This window comes from Mugil cephalus, chromosome 3 (assembly GCF_022458985.1).
Source record: "Mugil cephalus isolate CIBA_MC_2020 chromosome 3, CIBA_Mcephalus_1.1, whole genome shotgun sequence".
Taxonomy (NCBI): Eukaryota; Metazoa; Chordata; class Actinopteri; order Mugiliformes; family Mugilidae; genus Mugil; species Mugil cephalus.
The window spans coordinates 31850843-31873827 of record NC_061772.1 but is presented as its reverse complement, the minus strand read 5'-3'; the positions used below and the strand labels follow the sequence as shown (position 1 = coordinate 31873827).

At 42.8% G+C, this 22985-nt stretch overlaps 1 protein-coding gene across 1 annotated transcript; it reads right to left on the bottom strand.

Moving 5' to 3' along the window:
- Positions 1 to 2212: 2212 nt before the first annotated feature.
- On the bottom strand, positions 2213 to 21167 carry LOC125005496 (EMILIN-1-like). The gene is made up of 14 exons (XM_047580867.1): positions 20687 to 21167; positions 18925 to 19050; positions 18588 to 18805; positions 15729 to 15976; positions 11503 to 11676; positions 9471 to 10364; positions 8933 to 9266; positions 8034 to 8252; positions 7701 to 7949; positions 7063 to 7254; positions 5779 to 5868; positions 5425 to 5442; positions 5205 to 5339; positions 2213 to 4699 (listed from the first exon to the last, which is right to left on the bottom strand). Exons 1-14 carry the CDS (start codon positions 20821 to 20823, stop codon positions 4377 to 4379), a joined length of 3357 nt encoding a protein of 1118 aa, XP_047436823.1. The 5' UTR covers positions 20824 to 21167; the 3' UTR covers positions 2213 to 4376.
- Positions 21168 to 22985: the final 1818 nt, after the last annotated feature.

Here is a 22985-nt window from a genome sequence, read left to right as displayed (position 1 = left end):
CTGACGTTGGAGGATGACAGCATGGCCAGGCGTAGTGGGTCGAAAAAGAGGTGGACTGCAGAGGAGCTGGACCTGATTACGGACACGGGACACAAACATGGACTATGCAAATTATGTCCGTTAGTGCCAGGCATTGCAGGTCCCTTCCAGGTCAAAGAAGGCCTTTGCTATGCAGTGCAAGCGGCTTAAAGGGGACAACTAAGGCATTGTGCCTGCCCATGGTTCCCTTTTGGAGCCACTCTTTTAGTTGTTTTTTGTTTTGTTTTTTTGCTTGTTGTTTTTCCTACACCCACACAAACATGCCCACTCACATTACACTTTTGTTGGAACATAGCACCCACACAAACACAGAAACTCACATTTGCACACTCTGCACCCACTCATATAACACTTTTATTGATGCACAACTTGTAAATAGTTCATGCATTAAAAACAAAAGAAAATTTTAAAAATCCCCCACAGGGACTATGCCTTGTCGTGGCGTGGGGGCTTAAGGGCCTCAGTGGTCCTGTGCACTGTGGGGATTGGGTCTACCCAGCTGGTCTACTGCTGTTTGGTAAGGCAGTAGTAGACCAGGTAGGTAGACCCAATCCCCACAGTGCATAGGACCACTGGGGTACAACCAAATAGTCCAACATGTTACACAATCACTTACCTTTATTACTTACCTACAACAGACTGCTTTCAGACATATATGAAGTGATGTCGGACTTTTCTGGAAAGCTGAGGTCCGTAGCTATGCATAGAACTTCGTGCCACATCTCTAGCACATTCCTAGCCAGAGATATGAACTTAACAGCATGTGCATTCTGTTTTGGCTGAAAATGATGCATTAACATGCGTTTTCAGCAATAATTCGCCAACAGAATGTCTGACACTGTCGGAAATGTACTCTACCCCACCCCCCCCCCCCCCCCCCCCCCATTTTGGCCACACCCAAAACGTAGAGCCCACCCATGTGTCTTTACGACCTTCGGTTCCAAAGCTGTGGCCAGCTCCATCCTTGACAGCGCCACCTCGGGGGCACGCAAACTCCTAGATGGACGGGACCAAGACTGCCAGCCAGCCCCTGGTCCCTATGTTGCATACCACGGGTGACCGCCGGCCTCTGACCACCTTTGGGACCAAAAGTCCAAAACTGACGTCGGACCCGATGCCACTCGACAGCTGGCGTCCCCCTGAGTCTGGGGAACCATCTCCCATATTTTTAGGACCTTTCTAGCCAAAGTTATACAATTTTCATTTCACCACAACCACAAATTATGGCAAAGTGACGTCACACCTTTGATGGGCGGGTACCTTGGCCCAAGCCGCGCCTGCCACACTTGGTCCCTCCCCACTACTCCCCTCCTAGACAAAGTTATGAACTTAACATCCTCGGACACTTCTCACTCAATTTACCAATACATCTCCAAAACCTTCCCACGCCTCTCCCCTGCTCTCCCACAGCCTGCCCATGACATTTTTTACTAACCTTAACCACTTTGGGGAACTTGCAGCAACCCAGGCACTTGACACATCCACAGAGGGCACCAGCGCCTCCCCCTGGCCCCCCTGAACCCGCCCATGACACCTCGCACCCACCTACACAGCCAACCAACCCAAGTATCTAAGCCAAAAAACCAACTCAATCGACTCCAAATGGCCTGAAACGCGCTCCTAAACACTTTCCCTGGACCATTTTTTGGCATCCCACACTTAGCAAATTTCCCATGTATTCCTATGGGGAAATTTCACTTGCTCATAACTTTTGATAGTAACGTCCTAGAAACTTGGTTCAAGTACCAGTGGGTGCCGAGTGGCCACAAATGGGGGGGTAGCCGCAGTCTCAACCAATGAGCACCTAAGGACAAAAATGAGCACGTGACTTTGTAAAATCAAAGGCTTCCCATGCTCCAATCGGAACGGGACCACTACCAGTCGATGCGGGGGGGCCGATATAGTGGGGGTAGCCCAAGTTTCAAGGCTCTCACATGCTCACAGAAAAATGAGCCGCGACTTTTAAAGTGGCACTCAGCCCCTTATCCTCTATATGATCCATGTAACTCTATATAATCTAATCCTATGTGATCTAGCTAACCTTATCTAACCTCATACAACATGCTGTCAGTTCATCTACACACAGTCCAGATAGTATTGAAACCATTAAAAGGCCTCTTTCAGTTGGACTTGATGTATGTGCTGTTGATCTGCTGAAGGATTCAACGATGAAAACATTGAAATATTTTATTCATGTTTAGTTCTCAGGGAGTTGACCTGTTTGTCAGTTTCATTAACGATCCTCAACATTTGACGGTGTGTTGTATATGTATTCATAATAAACATTATCCCAATGATAAGATGTCTTTTTGTTTTTAAATCACATTTAAAAATGTGTAAATTATAAAACTATAAAAAAAAATTAAAAAAAATAATTATATAATAGTTAACTACATTTGTATTTAAATAACATTTCAACTGCAAGACTTTTCATTGTTATAATGTATTTTTACAGTGTGGTTATTCCCTTCACTTAAGTGCAATGAAGTCATGTTTTAATAGGATTGATTTGACAAACAGTAAGAAACTACAACATATTTATAGCCTTGTCTTTTAACGTGTCCATAAATGTGAGATTTCGTGTTAGTGGCTTAAATACTTGGTAGAACATAAAAAAAACACAAGAAAATGTGACAGTCAACATAAAAATATAAACAATGTGAACTCAGCTCAGTCATAAAATCCATCAGAAAAAACTTTCTGCTTTGAGAAAGTCTTAATTTTTCATTATATTTAAAGTCACACTGATTTGTTTGAAGCAGGGCTTAAGGGAAGTGATGAGATTTTTGTCCACAATCAGATATCATGACATCAGTGATAACAAACATCGTAATAGCAGTCTGGTGATCAATAACGTGTTCGGCTGCATGAGATCAGGCCTTCACTGACCCATTAGGACATGTCAGGCTGTTCCCAGAAACTGAGTATCTCTAAATGAACATAAATGAAACCTACAAAGCAAACTCAGTTTTACAAACATATCAAAGACCTTGTGCTTCAATTTACATTTTTCCACTGAAAAATCAGTGGACAGAAGTGATTCTTTCTCCTGTTCCAATTGTTCAACAAAGAAGGTCTGCAACATGTTGGCCCATGATATTTCAGGCCTTCAGGACATTTGCAGGAACAGCTACTAAAATATATTGGTTAAAACAGAATTAATCAGCTGGATACAAACTCTGAAGCTATGAAATCTGCCAAAGGTCATTAAATAAAAATAACAGTGCATTAAAAGTTGAAGTTCATTTGCCCAGGGGCACTGACCTTCTATGCAAGACCAATGAATCCACACATATCGATATTTTAAGGGATACACTGTAGCGCCACCATCAAGACAAAGATCACACTTTCACCTCCACTTTGAGAGGTTAAAGACAATCACTTTATATATACAATCAGTATATAAAATAAGGGTGTTTATTCACATTGCAGCTATGATTAACTCAACAGTCTGTAAGGACCCTAACAGCACTTTGGTTTGTCAACACTCATACCTCACTATAAAGACTTGGTGTTTCTAAAGGCTGTTCTCAGTCATCCTGGCTGTTCAAAAGTTTGAAGCAGCAGTAGGAAACAGGTTTACCACTCCTCAGCTGATCCTTGTTTACACAGAGCTGCTCTCAGGTCAGATCCTGTGAACACATAAGGTGAGTTTACTTGGGGAAATCAGTTTGATAGTAAATCCCTTCCTGCAGCGTAAACCAGAGGAATAAGTCCAGATCACTCTTCAACGAGAAAGTGGTTTTATACTTGAGGGGTTGTCAATTGTGGTTTATCATTAACCTTTGGATCTTTAAAAATTTGTTTGGTGTAATCATTTAATCCTTTTAGTTTGTTTAAGCACCTGTAATTTGGTCATTATCAAAGAGGTATTGGTTGGAATTAAACTGAGCCATGAATTGAATCAGGCTTAGCAATACTGCTTTAGTGACAGTGATTTTTCGATAATTTGAACTTTTTGACCAATTACATACATTTTCCAGCAAGCAATCAAACTGGAATAAGGCAAAATACTGGTTCTTAAATTTTCAACAGTCACAGAAAAATTATACTTTCCAGGCGTCGATAAGTCTGTTCATTCAACTGCCTCCGTTGATTCAGTGTTAACATCAGATGCTCCAAACCAACCAGCGAAGGCATAGGGAGGTGATGATAACAAGATGTAAACATGTAAAAAAGTCTTTAGTGCGCCTTCATAATTTTACTATGAAACCAACTGACCAGGTAAAATGCATGACATAAAACACAAAGCTTAGTTCAGCCTTATAGATGTGAAAAGGTCATTAAACTGCATTGTTCAGGTTGCCTTGGCTCCTCTCAGATGTCACTATGAACGATCACATGTCTTCATACAGCAGCATGCCATTGAAGATGGTGAGGGGTTCCACGGAGTGGGCCAGTTTACCCATCACCAGGTCAATGCACACCGTGTCGCGCACCTGCAGAGGCAGAATGATGCTGAAAACTGCCAGAGAGCCTGGCGTGACTTTAGCCTCGGCCACAGGGTTGTTCTCCAGGCCTTCAGGCTGGTAGCCTCCGGAGTCCACCCGGGCCATGCCATAATTAGACTTGGACAGCACTGCCTCAATTTTTTCATTCTTGTGACCCGTCAGGACAGCACTGAAGTAGTAACGTCCATCTAGAGGAGCAGTGAAGATACCTGAAAGAGACAGAATTACAATCTGGTAAACACAAGGAAACATGTCTGTGATTGACAGCACGCTATGAATAGATAGATAGATTGATTGATTGATTGATTACTTTATTCATCCCCGAAGGGAAATCAGGTTGTCATAGCAGTCCGGATTGAATACAATAAAACACAATGGAATAAAATACTGAGGTAATAAAATACGGTAGAATAAGATACTGAGGTAAAAAAACAGAAGCACAAACAAAAACAAAGAATAGGAAACAAGGACATTTAAAAAGAAAAAAAAACAATATATACAGGTAGACAAGGTTCAATGACATAATGTGGAAATTAATGTTCATATAGTCATTTATGTTCAATAAATCAATTGGACTAAACACTGCTCTGAATCTGATTTCATTCACACAAGCTCCCACCATCAAGACTGATTTTGCAGTTGAATGCCTGGTGAAGGTAACATGTAAAACCTCAACCCTATGAATCGAGGACAACTTGCTCTCCCTCCCAGTACCTGTTCTCGGGTTGTAGAAATCTCCCTCGTTGACAAAGATTTTGTCAAACACAATGGTTCCTGCTCGGTCCATGGGAACAGTGAGGGCAGCAGAGAAGGACAGTCTGGAAACATGAGGATCAGAACCAGGATGACCTAAAAAAATTCAGAAACAAAGAGGACTGTTACGAACAGAGGCAAACAGATGATGACTGAAACATTTTAATAGAAAAGGACTTACCCGTTTCACCTTTTGGACCTGAAAGAGATGAGAGCATCTATTAGAAGGAACAACGAACACATACATGTCTACGATCACCAAACAAATAAGGTTCCTCACTGGCAGAAAGAACCAACAGCAGAACCGCACGTTTCTCTCAACAGCGTTAATATAACTTTTAATGTGAAAATGGAGCTATATTTTTCAGTCTGTAATATCTGTCAATATTGTGAGACATTTGTGAACAACTTTTCTTTTAAATGTGAGGATTTGCAGTGATTAAGGAAAGAGGACGTGAACAGACGTATGTTGCTCTGCACAGATTTATTTCCCTTTATCATTTTGTTTCTTCATACAGATACAAGACTATCCTACCAGGAAGGCCCTGAGCGCCAGGAGGTCCTGGTGGCCCCTGGGGGCCTGGCAGTCCATTGAAGCCTTTCTCTCCTGGGGGGCCTGGCAGTCCTGTGAATGACATGAACTATTAAGCATCTCCACTGACATGTGTCATGCAAACCTACGTATACCATTTTCAGATACATGTCCAGTTATTCTGCACAGGACTCTGTCCATTGACATCACAGAGATCAGAGATATTTTAACAGCTTGTAGAGCTGAGGTAGAGCCTTCAGCTATCAGGCTCCTCTCCTGTGGAACCAGCTCCCAGTTTGGGTTCTGGAGGCAGACACAGTCTCTACGTTTAAGGTCAGGACTAAGACTTTCCTTTTTGACAAAGCTTATAGTTAGAGCTGGACTTAACCATCCCTTAGTTATGCTGCTATAGGCCTAGGCTGCAGGGGGACGGTGCACTGAGGACATGTCCTCTACTCTCTCTCTTGTCTGGCACCAAGTTCCTGTCCTCTAATCATTCTTTTATCATTTCTTTTCTATTACTAACCGCTGTAACCCCCCATCTATCAATCCACCAGTGCCACATCGCAAAGTGTGATGTGTTTAATTTGAACTCTATATAAACTGTTTTTATTATACATTTCACTTTACATAATGACTAAAGCAATGAATGTGTCTGAAAGTAATTGAATCAATAGATACAAAGACACCACTAAGGCAGAGTCTTACATAATGACATTAAAACACAGAAGTACAATATCTGACCATGACTTTATTTGATATTTAATATTTACAGAGCTGTAATTAAGCGTAATGTCATGCCCTCTGTCCCTGCTACCTAGTGTGTGTGTGTGTGTGGGTGTGTGTGTGTGTGTGGGTCTTGATTACAGATGGGAGCTGCTGCACTGGTGTGGAGATCCCTCAGCTGCTGCTGATTAACGCTGGGCATTTAAGTTCCAGAGCCACAGTCAGTCAGCGCTGGATTATAGACACTGCTGCGAGTTAGTCACGTCGCCAGCTCTTTGCCGATCTCCGTCTGCATCATAGTAGCGATTCCAAGCTCCAGAATACTAACTTGTATATCTTTTGTTCTGTAGCTTCCACTACTCCTTTCTGTGATCTTTCATCGCCCACCTGCCTGCCTTCACCTACCAGCACCAGTCTCCCAGCCATTATCGGCTCAACCCAATAAATACTTCTTTTTCCAAAACCTCTGATTCTGCCTCGTTCCCTGCTTTAGAGTCCACCAACCCGGTCCTGACACGTCAGTGGGTACAAGAATAAAGAAATGAGAAGAACCCAGCTCACCATTCAGGTCGTGTTCAGAGATACGCTGCAGGTCTTTAAGGATGTGGTTCAGACTCGAGTTCAGGTTCTTCATTCTGCTGTGGACATCATCCTGGTTCTTCTGAACAAAGTCCAGAATCCCCCCTTGAAGGATAACTGACTCGTTCAAGCCAGAAACACAAGTCCATAAACTTGACACATGTTGGTTCAGTCCTGAAAACAGAACAAAGAACATATTAAAGCAAATATAACTGTGCTCATGTGATCACAGACACAAGGATCAAGCCTAAATCCACGTTTTCGCACAGGTAACAACACAGCTGGGTCAGCGTTCATTCTCCAGGTATTAGCAGCACTGCATCAACTTTGATTCACGTGTAAGATAGAGTCCAAACAATAATGACACACAGTTACTACTGCCAATTCGTTGGTGTAGTGATGTCCACAAGCTCAACTTAAACCAGAAGCATCTCAAGAAGGTATGTGCTACTCTGAGACAGGAGCTTTCAGCTTTCACAAACCAGGAACAAGCAAACTGGCCTGGGTAGATAGCAGTTATTTTGTGACGGCTCAGACATCATTTCAGATACTCATCACGTATGGAGTGTGGATATTTAAAAGGTTTTGTCTGTTGACAGCACCGCAACAGTGAACCACACCTTCCTTGATGTTCTGGATTGAGGTGGAGACTCCATCCAGCCTCCCACAGACTCCCTCCAGCTTTGACAGACGCTTCTCCAGACCCTCACCAGACCTCTTACAATCTCCCATCTCCACCAGAACTGTGCTCTCCAACCGACGAACATCTCGGTCAATCCTATCCAGACGGTCACGGCTGTCTTCAATGTGCTCCGTCACATCCTCCTGAATTTTGTCGAGCTCAGATATGATCTTATCCTTGGTGTTTCCTGTAACCATTAGGATGGAGAAGCACTGAACATTAGCTGTAGACAGTGCATAAATGATAAATGGAGGTACTGAGCTGGACTCACCGAGGTCTGTGATGACACTGCCATGTTTCTGCACCGTGTGTTCAAGTCCTTTTAGAGTATCATTGATAGAGCTGAACGTGAGGATGACTTCAGAAAGTTCTCCCTGCAGAGTCTTTAGCTGGTTATTGTTGATGGAGCCTTCAATCACACTGTGGCCATCAAGAGGCTTCTCAGCATCCAACCTTGACCCATCGCCTCTGTTACCACCAGAGCCACCACCTACCAAGGATTTAAATTCAAACAACTTTAATTATGAGTTCGTCAGCTCATGTAAAACCTTTTTTTCATCTAGTCCTTCACAAAATGAGTTTTTTTTCTAAGTTCAGACTAAAGGGTTTAAGATGCTGTAGTGGTTCTCATACAAATACAATGGAAAACTAACAGAGCCGATTTATTCATTTTATTATTAGGTTAAGGCTGTCATTTTATCTTATCTTGGTATCTTTATCATACCCAACCACAGCTGTGGCAGTAATGGGTTGTGATCAGTGCACTGATAATAGAAGAACTTTTCCGATGGAAATAGTGGACGAGTGGTCTAGGAGTCAGACCATCATTGCTGTCAGAGAGATAGTGCTTCAGTCACATCAGTTCAAGTGTATTGTGGTTCTATCTCTAAAGGTGCATCTAAAATAAATAACCATAGTACTCGAGTCTCAAATACCTGCAGGGTTGACATACGTTAAAAACCATTTACATGTGATTCATCAAATTTTTACATTAGCACTTCATTTGTTTTTCTGAATAGAGTCAGGCTTCTTTAAGAACATTAACCCCCGACTGACACAGATGAAGTCAGAAACATGCTAGTGAGATCAAAACAGTTTTAACTCAGTCTGAACTCTATCAGAAGGATCTACAGGTCAACTACAGTAACTGGAGGTGAGTGATAATCTGACCTGCGGTTGTGTCTGGACTAGTCTTACAGTAGCTGGTGCAGGTCCTAACGTCTTTTCTCAGCAGATGGACTTCGTCCTGCAGGCGTGAGCAGATCCCGAAGCAGCCATTGCCCTCTGACTTCAGGCTAACCTGTATTCTGCTGATTTGGCTCTGCACCTGCCCCAGTGCATCCTGGGATTGATTCTTCATCTTCTGCAGCTCATCTTCCAGCTTCCTGCACAGTTCACAGTCATGGCCCAACATCTCCACTTCTGTCACGATGCGGTTAAAGTGTTCGCCGTGATCTCCGGTCAGAGCTTTGATCTTACGGACATCATGGCTCAGATCCAAAACCTGGATGTTGGTTAACATGTCAACACACAACTAACATCTGACGCACACAGTAACACAATTAACCCAGACAGCAGGTTCCAAACGTCTGTCTGTCTTGATGTTTGCTGCTCTTTAGTAGTTAAATGTTGATAATAATCTACAATTAATACATCAACCATTACCTAAATATGTCCAATAATTAACTGATAATATGATGAGTCTCACCTTGTCATACAGCGAGTCTCCGGATACCGACAGGTCTTTGAGTTGAGTGTTGAAATGTCGAATCTTGTCCTCGTTGGCCACCACTCTCCACTCCAGAGATTTCTCAGTTGTATTTTCTCTTTGTCCTGTTGTCCCAGGGAGTCGTCCACCTGTACCTCCCATGCTTTCTCCCCCTTTAGTTCCTCCTTCTCCCCAGCCTCCCCCTTCATCTCCTCCGTCACCTCTTTGTCTTCCTTCTCCTTCAAACCTTCCACATCCACACTCCTCTAGCCTCCACTTCATCAGGGAGGTGTTGTTTTCCACCTTCGACATCCTTTCGTCGTGGCTCTTCACCCTCTCTTTCACCTGCTCCACTTCTATCTCCACGTCAGTGATCCTGTCGGCCTGGTCGTCAAACCGGTCCAGAAACACACTCCTCACGTCTCCCAGTTCTCTGTGGAAATAGTCTTTCAGGTCATTCTCCAGGTGTGAACAGCTCTGTTCAGTTTGCTGCATAGTATTGTTGACCAGCCGCTCCAGGTCCTTCAGACGACTGTCCAGACTGTCCATCATTATATCCTCCCTCCCTTGTCCTCTTTTTCCACCACCACCGTCTGAAACTCCTCCTCTGGACCCATGAGTATCACTACTACCAGTTCTGCCGAGTTCCTTGTTCAGGCGACTCAACAGATCATCAAAGTTTTCTGAGGCAGAACTGATCTTGCCTTCAGTGTCAGTGATTCGTGTTTGGAGATCTTTGACAGTACCACAGCATCCTTGCAGACTCACCACCTCCCGCTGCAGCCCGTCCAGGTCCTGCCGATAACGGACGTCCACAGCATTCACCTGCTTTTCCAAAGCTCGGATTTTCTCCTGGTCTTCCTGCTGCTGTCTGCGTAGATCCTCCACACCAGCCTGAAAACACCCAGAGGTCAGGATAACGTTACTGAACCATGTCCCACTGTAGCTGAACCGTCTGCTGCCATCCTTAAATGGTGGTGTCTTTGCATGGTGGGGCCAGTGGGGGTTCCACCAGAGGGCGCTGCTGTGCAGGGAAGGATTATCAGCTTTTATAAGTTTTCCTGCCTCAAAAAATGTTGTTGCACATACGTGAATAAATAATAAACTTTGTCCACAATGAAATGTCCACATTTTTCATTTGATTAACTCAATTTCCTCTGCAGACACTTTCTGTTGTGTGAATAGTTAGTCGTGTCTGATGCTCCGTCTCTGTTTCTGCTCAATGGGGCCCAGCTCTGATGGTCCTGGCCTGTAGTGTTGTGGACTGGTGAACTACTGCATGTGAATGTGTGTGTACAGCACACACTTCTGTCTAGCCAGTGGGTCCTATGCAGCTCTTCTCATTGGCTGATTTGAAGCAAGGACAAGGTCTACACAGGTCTCACAAGCTCAGCTAACATAGTAATGTTACATAAAGGTAGATAATTCCGGTTTCATTCATTCACTGCACGATGAATGGAGTTGTCTACCTGGTTAGTGTGAGATTTAGGACTTTACCACTTGAGCAGAATTTGGAAATAAAAATATTTGGGACCACGTGGACCAGAGTGGACCAGACAAAACTAGGTCATTCAACCAGGAGTGGGTTAAGAGGAGAACTTGTTTATCCAGGAGCGAGCTAAAAGGCTCTGGTGAATCTAATTTATTTTAATCGAATTTGCGCAATGTGTAACTGTACGTGTGTGGGTGTGTGCGAGAAGAGCGAGAAGGTCCGGGTTTGTGTCTCATGCAGGCCTTTTGTGTGGCGTTTGTATGATGCGTGGGTTTTCTCCAGGTACTCTGGCTTCTGTGTTTTGGTTGTATAATATAATGACTTCTGGCACTATACAGAAAATAAAATTTAACTGACCGTCAAGGGGGGCACCCTTAATATAATGATAGGGGAAGCACTGGTGATATTGTAATAACTTCCAGAAACGTGTGGCTGTTCTGTAAGACAGCAGACTTCAGCTCCATCTGTTGTGATGTAAAACAAATTGTTGCTTTCCATGTCATTTTAGATCATGGGCTAAAATCAGTTATGATGCAATACCTGACATGAGGAGCAGGACAAAGACACTCTTCTCTCCAACTCCCTCAGGATCTCCTCCTTCAGGGAGTTCAGTCTTGCTCCACTCAGTCCTCCACCAGACGCTCCTCCATCCAGATCATTACCTTTCCCATTCACCAGGTGGTTGTTGATGCTGACAAGGGTTTTATCATGAGCCTGTTGGATGAGAGAAGATCCAGCTTCACCCCTGACTGAAAATACAAATTAAACAATAAACTGTACCAAAAATCTGTGACCCAGTGATAATCTACTGGTGTGTTGAGGTCTAGATGATCAGTTAATTTGTTGATTTTTGAGTCAGACTACCAACTGCCTTTTATCATCACCCAGCCACTCCGCCTATCCCCAGACACACTGTTCTTTAGCCTGTAACACTTCCAGCCTTCATCATTATTATTATTTTTAAACTAAATTTCAATTCAATTCAATTAAATTTACTGTACAAAAGTTTTAGGCATGTTTGGAAAAAAATGCTCTAAAATAAGAATGCTTTCAAAAATATAAATAATGATTGTTTATTTTTATCAATTTCCAAAATGCAAAGTGAGGGGGAAAAAGAACAATTTAAGTCCCATCAATATCAGGTGTTACTAGCCTATGCCTTCAAACCAGCATCAATCCTTCTAGGTCCACTTGCACAAAGTCAGGGATTTAGTAGAATCATAGACGCAGTGGTTGGGCCAAGGAAACTTAAAGCAGCTGATGAAAACACGTCAAGATTATTTCCCTTTGAAATCTGAAGATGCCCAGCAGAGCCATCAGCTCAGAACTGTCAGATACTAGTAGGACCCAGGTACACCCATCTCCTGTCTGGAGAAGTCTGGCCACAGTGTTTTTCATTTCATCCCTCTGACATGGAAACAAGGCCAAGAGACTCATCTATGAACCAGAACCTAGAAAATGGGGTCAGAAAAATGTCAGCAGGTGATGTGGACTAATGAGTCAACATGTGAAATATCTGGCTGTAGCAGAAGGCAGTTTGTTCAACAAAGGGCTACAAAGTTTGGTCAGGATTAATGATCCTCAATGCTGAGAGATACTGGCAAATACTGATCCATCATCAAGACCATCAGGGAGGAGGAGGACTGGCCCCACATTTATTCTGCAGCAGGACAAAGAGCCCAAACATCCAGCCAAGGTCATTAAGAACTATCTTCAGAGGAAACAAGATCAACAAGTCCTTGAAGTGATGGCATGGCCCCACCAGAGCCCTGGCCTCAGTGTCATGGAGTGAGTCTGGATTACATGAAGAGACACAAGGATTTGAGGAAGCATACATCCACACAAGATCTGTGGTTGGTTCTCCAAGTACCAAGAACAACCACCCAGACGAGTTCCAAAAATTGTGTGAAAGTGGACCTAGAAGGACTGATGCTGTCTGGAAGGCAGAGGGTGGTCACACCGGTATTGATTTGATTTAGACTTCTCTTCTGTTCCTTCATTTAATTTAGTTCATTTATAAAAAAAATAAATAAATAAATAAATCCAGACTGGAAAACACAAAAAACAGTTCTCTTTGTTGTGGTGTATCGCCCACCTGCTCCTTACTCGGAATTTGTAGCTGAATTCTCTGAGGTTCTATGAGATTTAGTGCTTAGAACAGATAAAGTCATTATAGTAGGTGACTTTAACATCCATGTCCGATCATTCTCTTGTAACATTTGAATTTACTATAAGTAATTACAAAGAAATTGGAAAGACATTTCGTTATGGTAGACACTTATCTGATGATGCTGTAACTAGATATAAGGTATTAATACCTTCAGTATTTACCTCAGTGCCTTATGTCAGTGATGTGGATGTCAGCAACCACAATCTAACTCCATCACAAATAGATTATTTTGTTGACAGCACAACAGCATCACTTAGTACAACTCTACATCTAGTTGCTCCTCTTAAAAAGAAGGTGGTAAATGGAAGGAGGCTCCATGGTATAATTCACAGTTGATCAGTTCAAAGCTGGAAAGAATTTGTCATTCCACTAGTTCTGAAGAAGCTCACATTGCCTGGAAAGATAGTTTAACAACTTATAAAAAAAACTCTCCGTAAGATTAGAACACCGTATTATTCTTCATTAATAGAAGAAAACAAGAACAACCCCAGATTTCTTTTCAGCTGCAGCCAGGCTGACAAAGAGTCACAGCTCTGTTGAGCATCTATTCCTTCAGACCTCAGCTGTAATGACTTCATGAGCTTCTTCACTGATAAAATTGTTGCCATTAGAGATAAAATTCATAGCACCCTTCCATCTGTCAAAGATGTAAGTACAGTGGCATTAGAAATCTCTGTAGGACTGAGTCAATATTTGGATTCTTTCTCTCTAATTGATCTTCCTGAGCTCACTTCAGTTATTACAGCATCTAAACCATCAACTTGTCTTCTAGACCCCATCCCAACTAAGTTGCTCCAGGAGGTTTTTCCATTAATTAATACCTCCATATTAAATCAGATAAACTTATCTTTATGAACAGGATATGTGCCGCAGTCTTTTAAAACTGCTGTAATTAAACCATTACTTAAGAAACCCACTCTTGACCCAGATGTTTTAGCAGTTATAGGCCAATTTCCAACCTTCCTTTTATCTCTAAAGTTTTGGAAAGAGTTGTTGTCAATCAGTTGCTTGATCATTTAAACAGGAATGGTTTGTTTGAAGAGTTTCAGTCAGGTTTTAGAGCTCATCATAGCACATAAACAGCTCTGGTTAAAGTTACCAAGCTATATTTATCTATGAAACCAGATGAAACTAATCAGCTGGTTAAACTCCAAGCACCTTAAAGACATAAAGGCCTGGATGACCTGTAATTTTCTACTTTTAAACTCAGACAAAACTGAAGTTATCGTATTTGGCTCTAAACATGTCAGAGATCCTTTCATCTTCATAATATCATCAACATTAGGAACATCCTTTCTCAGAGTGATGCAGAAAAACTAGTTGATGCATTTGTGTCTTCCAGGCTGGATTATTGTAACTCGTTACTGTCTGGCTCCAAATACTCTTTAAAAAGCCTCCAACTGATTCAAAACGCTGCAGCAAGAGCACTGACAGGAATTAGCAAGAGAGATCATATTACTCCAGTATTAGCTTCTCTTCATTGGCTCCCTTTAAAATCTAGAATTGAATTTAAAATCCTCCTCCTTACATACAAGGCCCTCAAAGGCCTAGCTTCATCATATATGAAAGACCTCATAGAACCATAGTGTCCCAACAGATCACTACCATCTCTAAGGGCAGGTCTGCTTGTGGTTCCTACAGGTTCTAAAAGTAGAATGGGAGGTAGAACCTTCAGCTATCAGGCTCCTCTCCTGTGGAACCAGCTCCCAGTTTGGGTTCTGGAGGCAGACACAGTCTCTACGTTTAAGGTCAGGACTAAGACTTTCCTTTTTGACAAAGCTTATAGTTAGAGCTGGACTTAACCATCCCTTAGTTATGCTGCTATAGGCCGAGGCTGCAGGGGGACGATGCACTGAGGACATGTCCTCTCCTCTTTGTCCTCTAATATCTTATCATTTTATTTTCTATCTCTTATCATTTACTAACCACTGTGTCTCCCTCTCTCCCCTCCATCTTCTTGTGAGGGTCTCTGGTCTGGAGGCGGAATATCTGACCTGTGGAGTTCTAAGCTACATCTGCTGCCGTGGCCTCATCAACCAGCCCAGTCTTCATGGTCTGGAGTCTGTGTATCAGACCTGTGGAGCTCCATAAACTACATCTGTCCCAGTCTTCATGTCCTCCTCCAGGTGTCCACTCCTACCTAGATGAACTATCACCAACCTGCCCATGATTCCTGTTATACTCACAAACTGTCACAGATCATCAGCTATGTGTTATATTACTAGACCCTACATGTTTCCTTCCACTTGATGTTTGCATCTATGACAGAAGTTAGTTTATCGTGTTTCTCCTGTTCTTCTTCTCTCTCTATCTTCTCTGGTTCTACCCGGCTGGTCTTCAGCAGATAACAATTTGTGTTGTTATTGGCGCTATATAAATAAAACTGAATTAAATTGAATTGAATAAATAAATAAAATAAAATAAAATTATTATTTATATTTTTTATATTTTCTTATGCTCTGTCAGTATCCTGACTCTCTCAACTCCTACTTCCCTCTGGCAGTTGTTATTCTGGGCTCGACTCGACACTGACTCCACATCATTTTCCACAAACAATCCTCTGATGAGCTTGTTGCTTCCTGACTGTGTTCCTTACCTGTGTGCGGTTGTCTAGTTGATCCAGTTTAGTCTGAATACTATGAATCGTCTCTTTGATCTCTGGCTGAGCAGCGTCAGCCGGGTTTCTGCTCCCTGAAGTGGTTCCTCCTCCACTGGAGCCCGGTTTGTTGGACTCCAGCTGGAAACGTTCATTCATGGTGTTCAGGGTGGACTGAAGGTCCTGCAGGTTTTTAGTCAGAGTCTGGACCTTCTCCTCTAGCTGCCTCATCTTCTCATTCTCTGCTCCTGGAAGTAGAGGAAGCAACTCCAATCACACAAGAGTCACCACTGCCCTCAGATAACTTCCTGTTATAGTGTAGTATAGTACAGTTAGTGTTTACGGTAATGAGGAGGTGTTTACTGATGTCAGATGTGTGATACTACCTTCAAAGTCATAAGCTTGTTCTAATTTATAGGAAGGACGGGAAGGACCCAAACAAGGGACATGCACACAAAAAACAAGGACTGGACAATAAAATTAACTCATTCTTTTCTTAATGAAGACTTACAAATGAGGTAGAAGAGGAACAGAAACACAGAGAAACATAAGAGTATGTGGAAACTCAACAGATGGGCATTGATTAACACAGGGCTATTGTTATGTATTGACAGCCTAAGTCTGGCCCTCCAGGGATACGGGTACGCCTGACGTCCTGAGTTGAAGAGCAATACAAGCAGATGTGCAAATCTTCCTGGTCTCCTGTTTATGGAATCTGAATCTCTCTGCAATGATCAGTGGCTTCGGTGAATAGTGATCCTTTAATATTTTCACTATTTCATCATAGGACTTGTCTCCGGGCTTGGCGGGTTGCATCAGACTGCGCAGTAGATTGAAAGTTTTTCCTCCCATAACACTTAAAAACGTTGGCACAATAATATCAGATTTGATCTTGTTAGCAGTGGCAAAATACTCAAACCTTTCCGTATATGAACTCCATTGTTCTGTATTTTCTTCAAACGGTCCAATATTTCCGATCAGTGCAGCCATCCTGCTAATCCTTGTGCTAACTTTCTTCTGTTCGTCCGCTTATTGTCTTTTTGACTTATTGCATTAATGTCTTTTTGTTGTGCCACACAGTCCTTCCTTTATCCGTTTACTCCAGTCTCCTTCCCCTGTAGCAGCGCTGTCCTCAGGCACAGCACCTACCTGTCCACACCGGAGCAGCTAGCTTGCACCGCAGGTAGCCACAGCGTCGCGACGTACGTGCGCCGATTAAACTCATTAAACTCGGACTTTCCGCCGAAAAACAACAAACGTGAGGCCGTACCTCGTCGCCAGTTTTGTTATATACTTTGTTGTCTATTATTATAACTATTAATGAGGAAACGGGAGACCAGGAAGATTTGCACATCTGCTTGTATTGCTCTTCAACTCAGGACGTCAGTTCACAACTCATAACACAGGGGGAGTAACGGTATCCCTGGAGGGACGGACTTAGGCTGTCAATACATAACAGCTATATACACTCACTGCCACTTTATTAGGTACACATGGCTGCAAATCAATGCATTTATTCATGTAGAGGAGATCAAGACAACTCGCTGAAGTTCAAACCAAGCATCAGAATGGGAATGCAAGGGGATTTAAGTGACTTTGAATGTGGTATGATAGTTGGTGCCAGTGGATAGGATTTTCAGCCATCTCTAGGGCTCACAGTATGAGCGAGTATGGTCCGAAAAAGAGAAAATATCCAGTGAGCGGCAGTTGCTGATGTGAGAGTTCAGAGGAGAATGGGCACTGGTTGGAGATGATAGAAGGACAACAGTAACTCAAATAACCACTGGTTCCAACCAAAGAAGGCAGAGTACTATCTCTTTGACGAAGATGGGCTACAGCTCACTACAGTTCACACAGGCTCACCAACACTGGACAATAGAAGACTTGAAAAACGTTGCCAGGTCTGATGAGTGTCGATTTCAGCTGCGACATTCAGATGGCAGGGTCAAAATCTGGAGTAAACAACACGAAAGCATGGATCCATCCTGCCTTGTATCAATGGTTCAGGCCAGTGGTGGTGGTGTAATCGTGGGGGGGGTCATGGTTTAAATGCCACAGCCTACCTGAGTATTGTTGCTGACCATGTCCATCTCTTTATGACCATAGTGTACCATCTTCTGACGGCTACTTCCAGCAGGATAATGCACCATGTCACAAAGCTCATATCATCTGGAACATGACAATAAGTTCACTGTACTCCAACGGCCTCCACAGTCACCACATCTCAGTCCAATATTTCACCTTTGGGATGTGGTGTTTGATTCTATCATGTCAATATGGACCAAAATCTTTAAGAAATGTTTCCAACACCTTGTTGAAAGTATGACACCAAGAATTAAGGCAGTTCTGAAGAAAAAAAGGAGGTCCAACCTTTTACAAGTAAGATGTACCTAATAAAGTGGCCAGTGAGTGTATATACTGTATATACACAAAAGCTAACACGGAACATGAGGAGAAACCAATCATAACCACAGGGAAAAGACGGACAGGAACTAAAGCAAGGCACAAAACACCAAATTAATACTGGAAGTACAAGGAAAACCAAACAGGAGTACAGAAAATATTTAAAACTCAACCTCACGAACAGAAAAGGTTTTAAAGTTAATGCCATGATGGAGCTTATGGTTACGACTTATGAGGGCATGAAACCACAAGAGGACGTTCATGAACATGTTGAACTTGAAACCAAGTGACAAAGGCAGTTTTAGTTTAATGTACCTGACCTGTTGTCTGTGTGGTGGTGGAGGATTAATGTCTAAAGAAGAGGAGTCAACATAACTACTCACAGGAAAGAACAAGCCCCAGATTGTTCCACTGTCCACATTGTGTCAGTAGACTGATTTCTTCAGAATGACTCACCACTGTGTCTCCCAGATGGTCTTGATCCAGAAGAAGATCCAGCACTGTCTCCTGCTCCTTGTCCAGGCTGAGGTCTGGTGGTGGACACCTGTGTTCCTGCTCCGCCCACCGGACCATTGTTACAGTCCTCTCCACTGTAACCATGGCAACACTTCCACTCCATCTCCGTCACCATTTTGTAGGCCACTTTGTAGCGTGGCCTCATGTAGGTCCGATAGCTGCGGGGACACCAAAGATCCATGTTCAGGCCACAGATAGCGTTGATCCGCGACGCAGGCTCTATGTGGATGTGTCAGTTGTGTGTCTCTGGTTAGTTGTGTGTTAGTTGTGTACTTACACCACCACTCGGCTGCACTGTCCACTGCCCCAGCTGCAGGGATGATAATCAGGCTTCACGTAGGTTTCAACACCGTCCTCAACAACACAACTCACTGTCTTTGTCACCACAAACGCACACCAGTTCCTAATGGACACACAAACTCAGATATGAGGACAAAACATCAGATTAATCTGCTGCTTTTATCCCACTCCTCTACAAAAAAACTTTAGTTTGAAACCAGATCAACCAATCAGTGAGCTTAAGGCCGAAGTAGTTTATTAATTATATTCAAACTTACAAGTTCAGCTTTTTAAATCAGATTTTTTTTGTCTGTTTTGTGTTGGTCAACATCAGCAGGCGTAACAACAAACATCTGTTTGGGGTTAAATGAGGGCAGACTGAGCATGCTCAGATGTTTCTGGGTGTTTTCAAAGCTGAACACTGATAAAACCTTAATTATTTATTTACTTTGAACTTTCAAAATTTTTATTTACTTTTCACTTTAAAAACAGAAAGTTGAAAACTAACGTCTGGAACAAATCAGATTTCTGGTTCTGTTCATGCTCATGGAGGAGATCATCTGATGCCTTCATTCACAGAACACATGCGGAGCTCAGAGTTTTAGCTATTAGCTCTTAGCTATTAGTTCTGAGCTTATAGCTATTACTTTTAGCTATTAACTCTTGTCTGTCTGTGTGTTATTGTGGGTGAACCAAGCTGTTGAGTGCTCATGTCATCTGCTGGTGACTCTTTAAATGGTTCATTTTCTCTGGAATCCACAATAACAAGTGTCTCATCATCAGCAGTAACACACAAACATGTCTGAATGACTGAACGTAATGGAGGACGTGAAGACAATGGGGTCATAAGAAACTAAATATACAAGGTCAACCTGAGACATCATCACAGGTGAAATATCTGATGTGTTTTATGGTGCAGAACAGATTCTCTTTCAACTCTAAAAACTCTTTCAGATAAAACAAAAAACAAAAAAACAAATGATGATCTTATGAATCTGAAGATACTGGAACAAACTGGTGCTCACTCAGATAGAAGGACACACAGAGAGGCTCCACAGGAAATGAGTCATACGGGCGTTTGTTCATGACATCATCACTGTTTTAGTATGTGTGTGTGTGTGTGTGTGTGTGTGTGTGTGTGTGTGTGTTGATCCATCACAGCACAGTGATCAGCTGATCCATCACAGTGACACACTACACACAATAGTGTTACTGTGTTGTGTTACTGTGTTCATGTGTTGTGTTCAGTTGTGTTACTGTGTTGCGTTCATGTTCTGCCAGTTTAGACTCATGTCGTCTGGTTTGTTTCCTCTGACTCTGATTTCTCTTAAAATCCATCAACAACTTTCAAACATGGAACCGAAGTTAAAAGTCATGGTCACTTCTAGACCTGCACCAGGATCTGAAACCTTTCATAGTCTTAACCAGACCAGAGCCCAAAGACCAGGAAACAGACCAGGGACCAGACCAGAGCCCAGACCAGGAGACAGACCAGGGACCAGACCAGGGTTATGGTGCATCTGTGCCTGTGTGTGTGTGTGTGTGTGTGTGTGTGTGTGTGTGTGTGTGTGTGTGTGTGAGTGTGTGAGAAATATCAGCTGATTAAAGTCCAGATGGGGACTCAGGAAATCAAAGTGATGTAATCTACAGCTGTTTGATGACGTCAGTCTGGGAACCAGATTCCTCCCTTTCACAATAATGATGACGTCATTACCACCTCCTTCGTCATCATCATAATTTCCGTGCACGTGTCATCTTACCTGTGTCGGCTAGTAGCGCGGCCACCGTGCGCGTGCCCGCCGGTATACAGGCTATAAGACGATCGCAACGGGAACGAGCTCTTCGCGTGTCCGCAGGTCAAAAGTACGAGCAGCAGCAGCGGCGGGAGCGCGCCCATCGCTCCGATCAATAAAATTAATTAATAGAAAAATAATTAGATTTATTTATCCCGAGGGAACAATCAGATCTTAGTTGGTCTCCATAGAGACAACAGGAAAGTTCCCAGAGTCCGTGGGTTACCGATCCATGGTCCGATTCTGACCCGGACTCCCAGAACCCGGACCCGAAACAGAATCCACTCTCCTCCCTGCTCGACCCGCTGCTCCTCCGCTTTTAACTCGTTTCTACTCCGGTCCCGTGAATCCGCTCGGACCCGGTCCCGGTTGGTCCATCAGAACTTTTCGTGGGAAACAAAGAAAAGAAAACGTTGCGACAGACTGAACCGAGACCAGCTGCTCCTCCTCTTCATCCACCACCCCGTCCCACCTCCTCCTCTTCATCCTCCGCCCCTCCCTGCGGAGAAACCAGACTCCTCACCTGAGTCCAGAGATGGAAACTCTTATTCATGTGTAGTCACTAATATTAATAAGTATTATTGCCAGGGATGATCTCAGAGTTACTATTGACATATATATATATATATATATTGAAGTTTGACAATCATAACTTGTTCAGTTACTTTTTGTTACAGATACAGGTTGTATCTGTCTAATCACAGTTTAGTTTCAATTTGTCTCAAGGTTTTTAGAGTTTGCATCAGTTTGTATCAGCTGGTCTCAGGTTATATTTTAGGTTTTAACTCAGCTTTTATCAAATTATTAAATGTTTAATGAAAGAAGCTGATGAATCTCATGGACATATTTTAAATGAAACCTTTCTGGTCCACAACAGCATCTGAGGACATGAACCAACGCTGCGTTCTGGGACTTTGAGGATGAATTGAGAAAACCTTGAAATGTCTGTCTGATAAAACCCAGAGTAGAAAACATCCTGTAGAATTCCTGAGGTTAAAGGACGTTTCATATCTATTGCTCTTAAAATAAACTCACATACTCCAACATAACCTTAACCCCTGTATCAACCTGCAACACTCACATGGTTACAAACCTGATGACTGATTCATGAAGGGATGGAAGAGATGTAGCGGAAACAGAAAGATCCTCCCGAGCAACAGGGTTACCCACAATGCATTGTCATTTGTCAGTGTGTTATGCTAGCAGTAGCTAATGTAGCTTGTCTGGCCTGATCATTCTCAAAAACTCCCTTTAACAGGAAGAAACCTGGAGCAGAACCAGAACCAGCTCATAAGGAGGGGTGCATCTGACTAAAGACAGGGAGAGACAGAGAAGAGAGAAACATCCATCTGATTAAAGAATCCATGTAGAATCTGAGGATGTTATATGACGGTTTGAGAAGAATTTCTACAGTATACAACATGTCCGCATTCTACCCTAGAAACTGACACGTTCGGTATCTATATGACCAATGATACGATGCTTAAAGACGCAATCTATTTAAAATGTATCTCCATTGGATGTCAGAAATGTCAGTCAGTCAAAAAGCATGTATCAAAAGCAGGTATGAAAAAAAGAAATTTGGAGATACGTGTTTTTTTCATCGGACAGCGACGATAAGAAGAATCATGTGTAGGTTGGAGCATTACTCATCCAGGTCGGAGTGAACAACTGCAGGAGGCCATGAAAACTGTGGCAGGTTGATGAGACCACAACAACAGATGTAGTTTATGGAGCTCTACAGGTCACAAACACACAACTCCACAAGAAGATGAAGAAGGAATGTTAACATGCAGCTAACATGCTATACAGTAGAAGCATAGAACTAAATGACTAGTAATAGATAAGAAATTAGACATGTCCTCAGTGCATCGTCCCACTGCAGCCTCGGCCTATAGCAGCATAACTAAGGGATGGTTAAGTCCAGCTCTAACTATAAGCTTTGTCAAAAAGGAAAGTCTTAGTCCTGACCTTAAACGTAGAGACTGTGTCTGCCTCCAGAACCCAAACTGGGAGCTGGTTCCACAGGAGAGGAGCCTGATAGCTGAAGGTTCTACCTCCCATTCTACTTTTAGAACCTCTAGGAACCACAAGCAGACCTGCACTTAGAGATGGTAGTGATCTGTTGGGACAGTATGGTTCTATGAGGTCTTTCAGATATGATGGAGCTCGGCCTTTCAGGGCCTTGTATGTAAGGAGGAGGATTTTAAATTCAATTCTAGATTTTAAAGGGAGCCAATGAAGAGAAGTTAATACTGGAGTAATT

What these genes read in the sequence shown, in the direction of transcription:
- LOC125005496 (XM_047580867.1), bottom strand. Translation starts at nt 20,823, where the DNA reads ATGGGCGCGCTCCCGCCGCTGCTGCTGCTCGTACTTTTGACCTGCGGA. An exon ending in CGCGCTACTAGCCGACACAG is followed by an intron (nt 19,051 to 20,686) that starts GTAAGATGACAC and finishes TGTGTCCATTAG; the next exon opens with GAACTGGTGTGCGTTTGTGG. An exon ending in CAGTGCAGCCGAGTGGTGGT is followed by an intron (nt 18,806 to 18,924) that starts GTAAGTACACAA and finishes GTGTCCCCGCAG; the next exon opens with CTATCGGACCTACATGAGGC.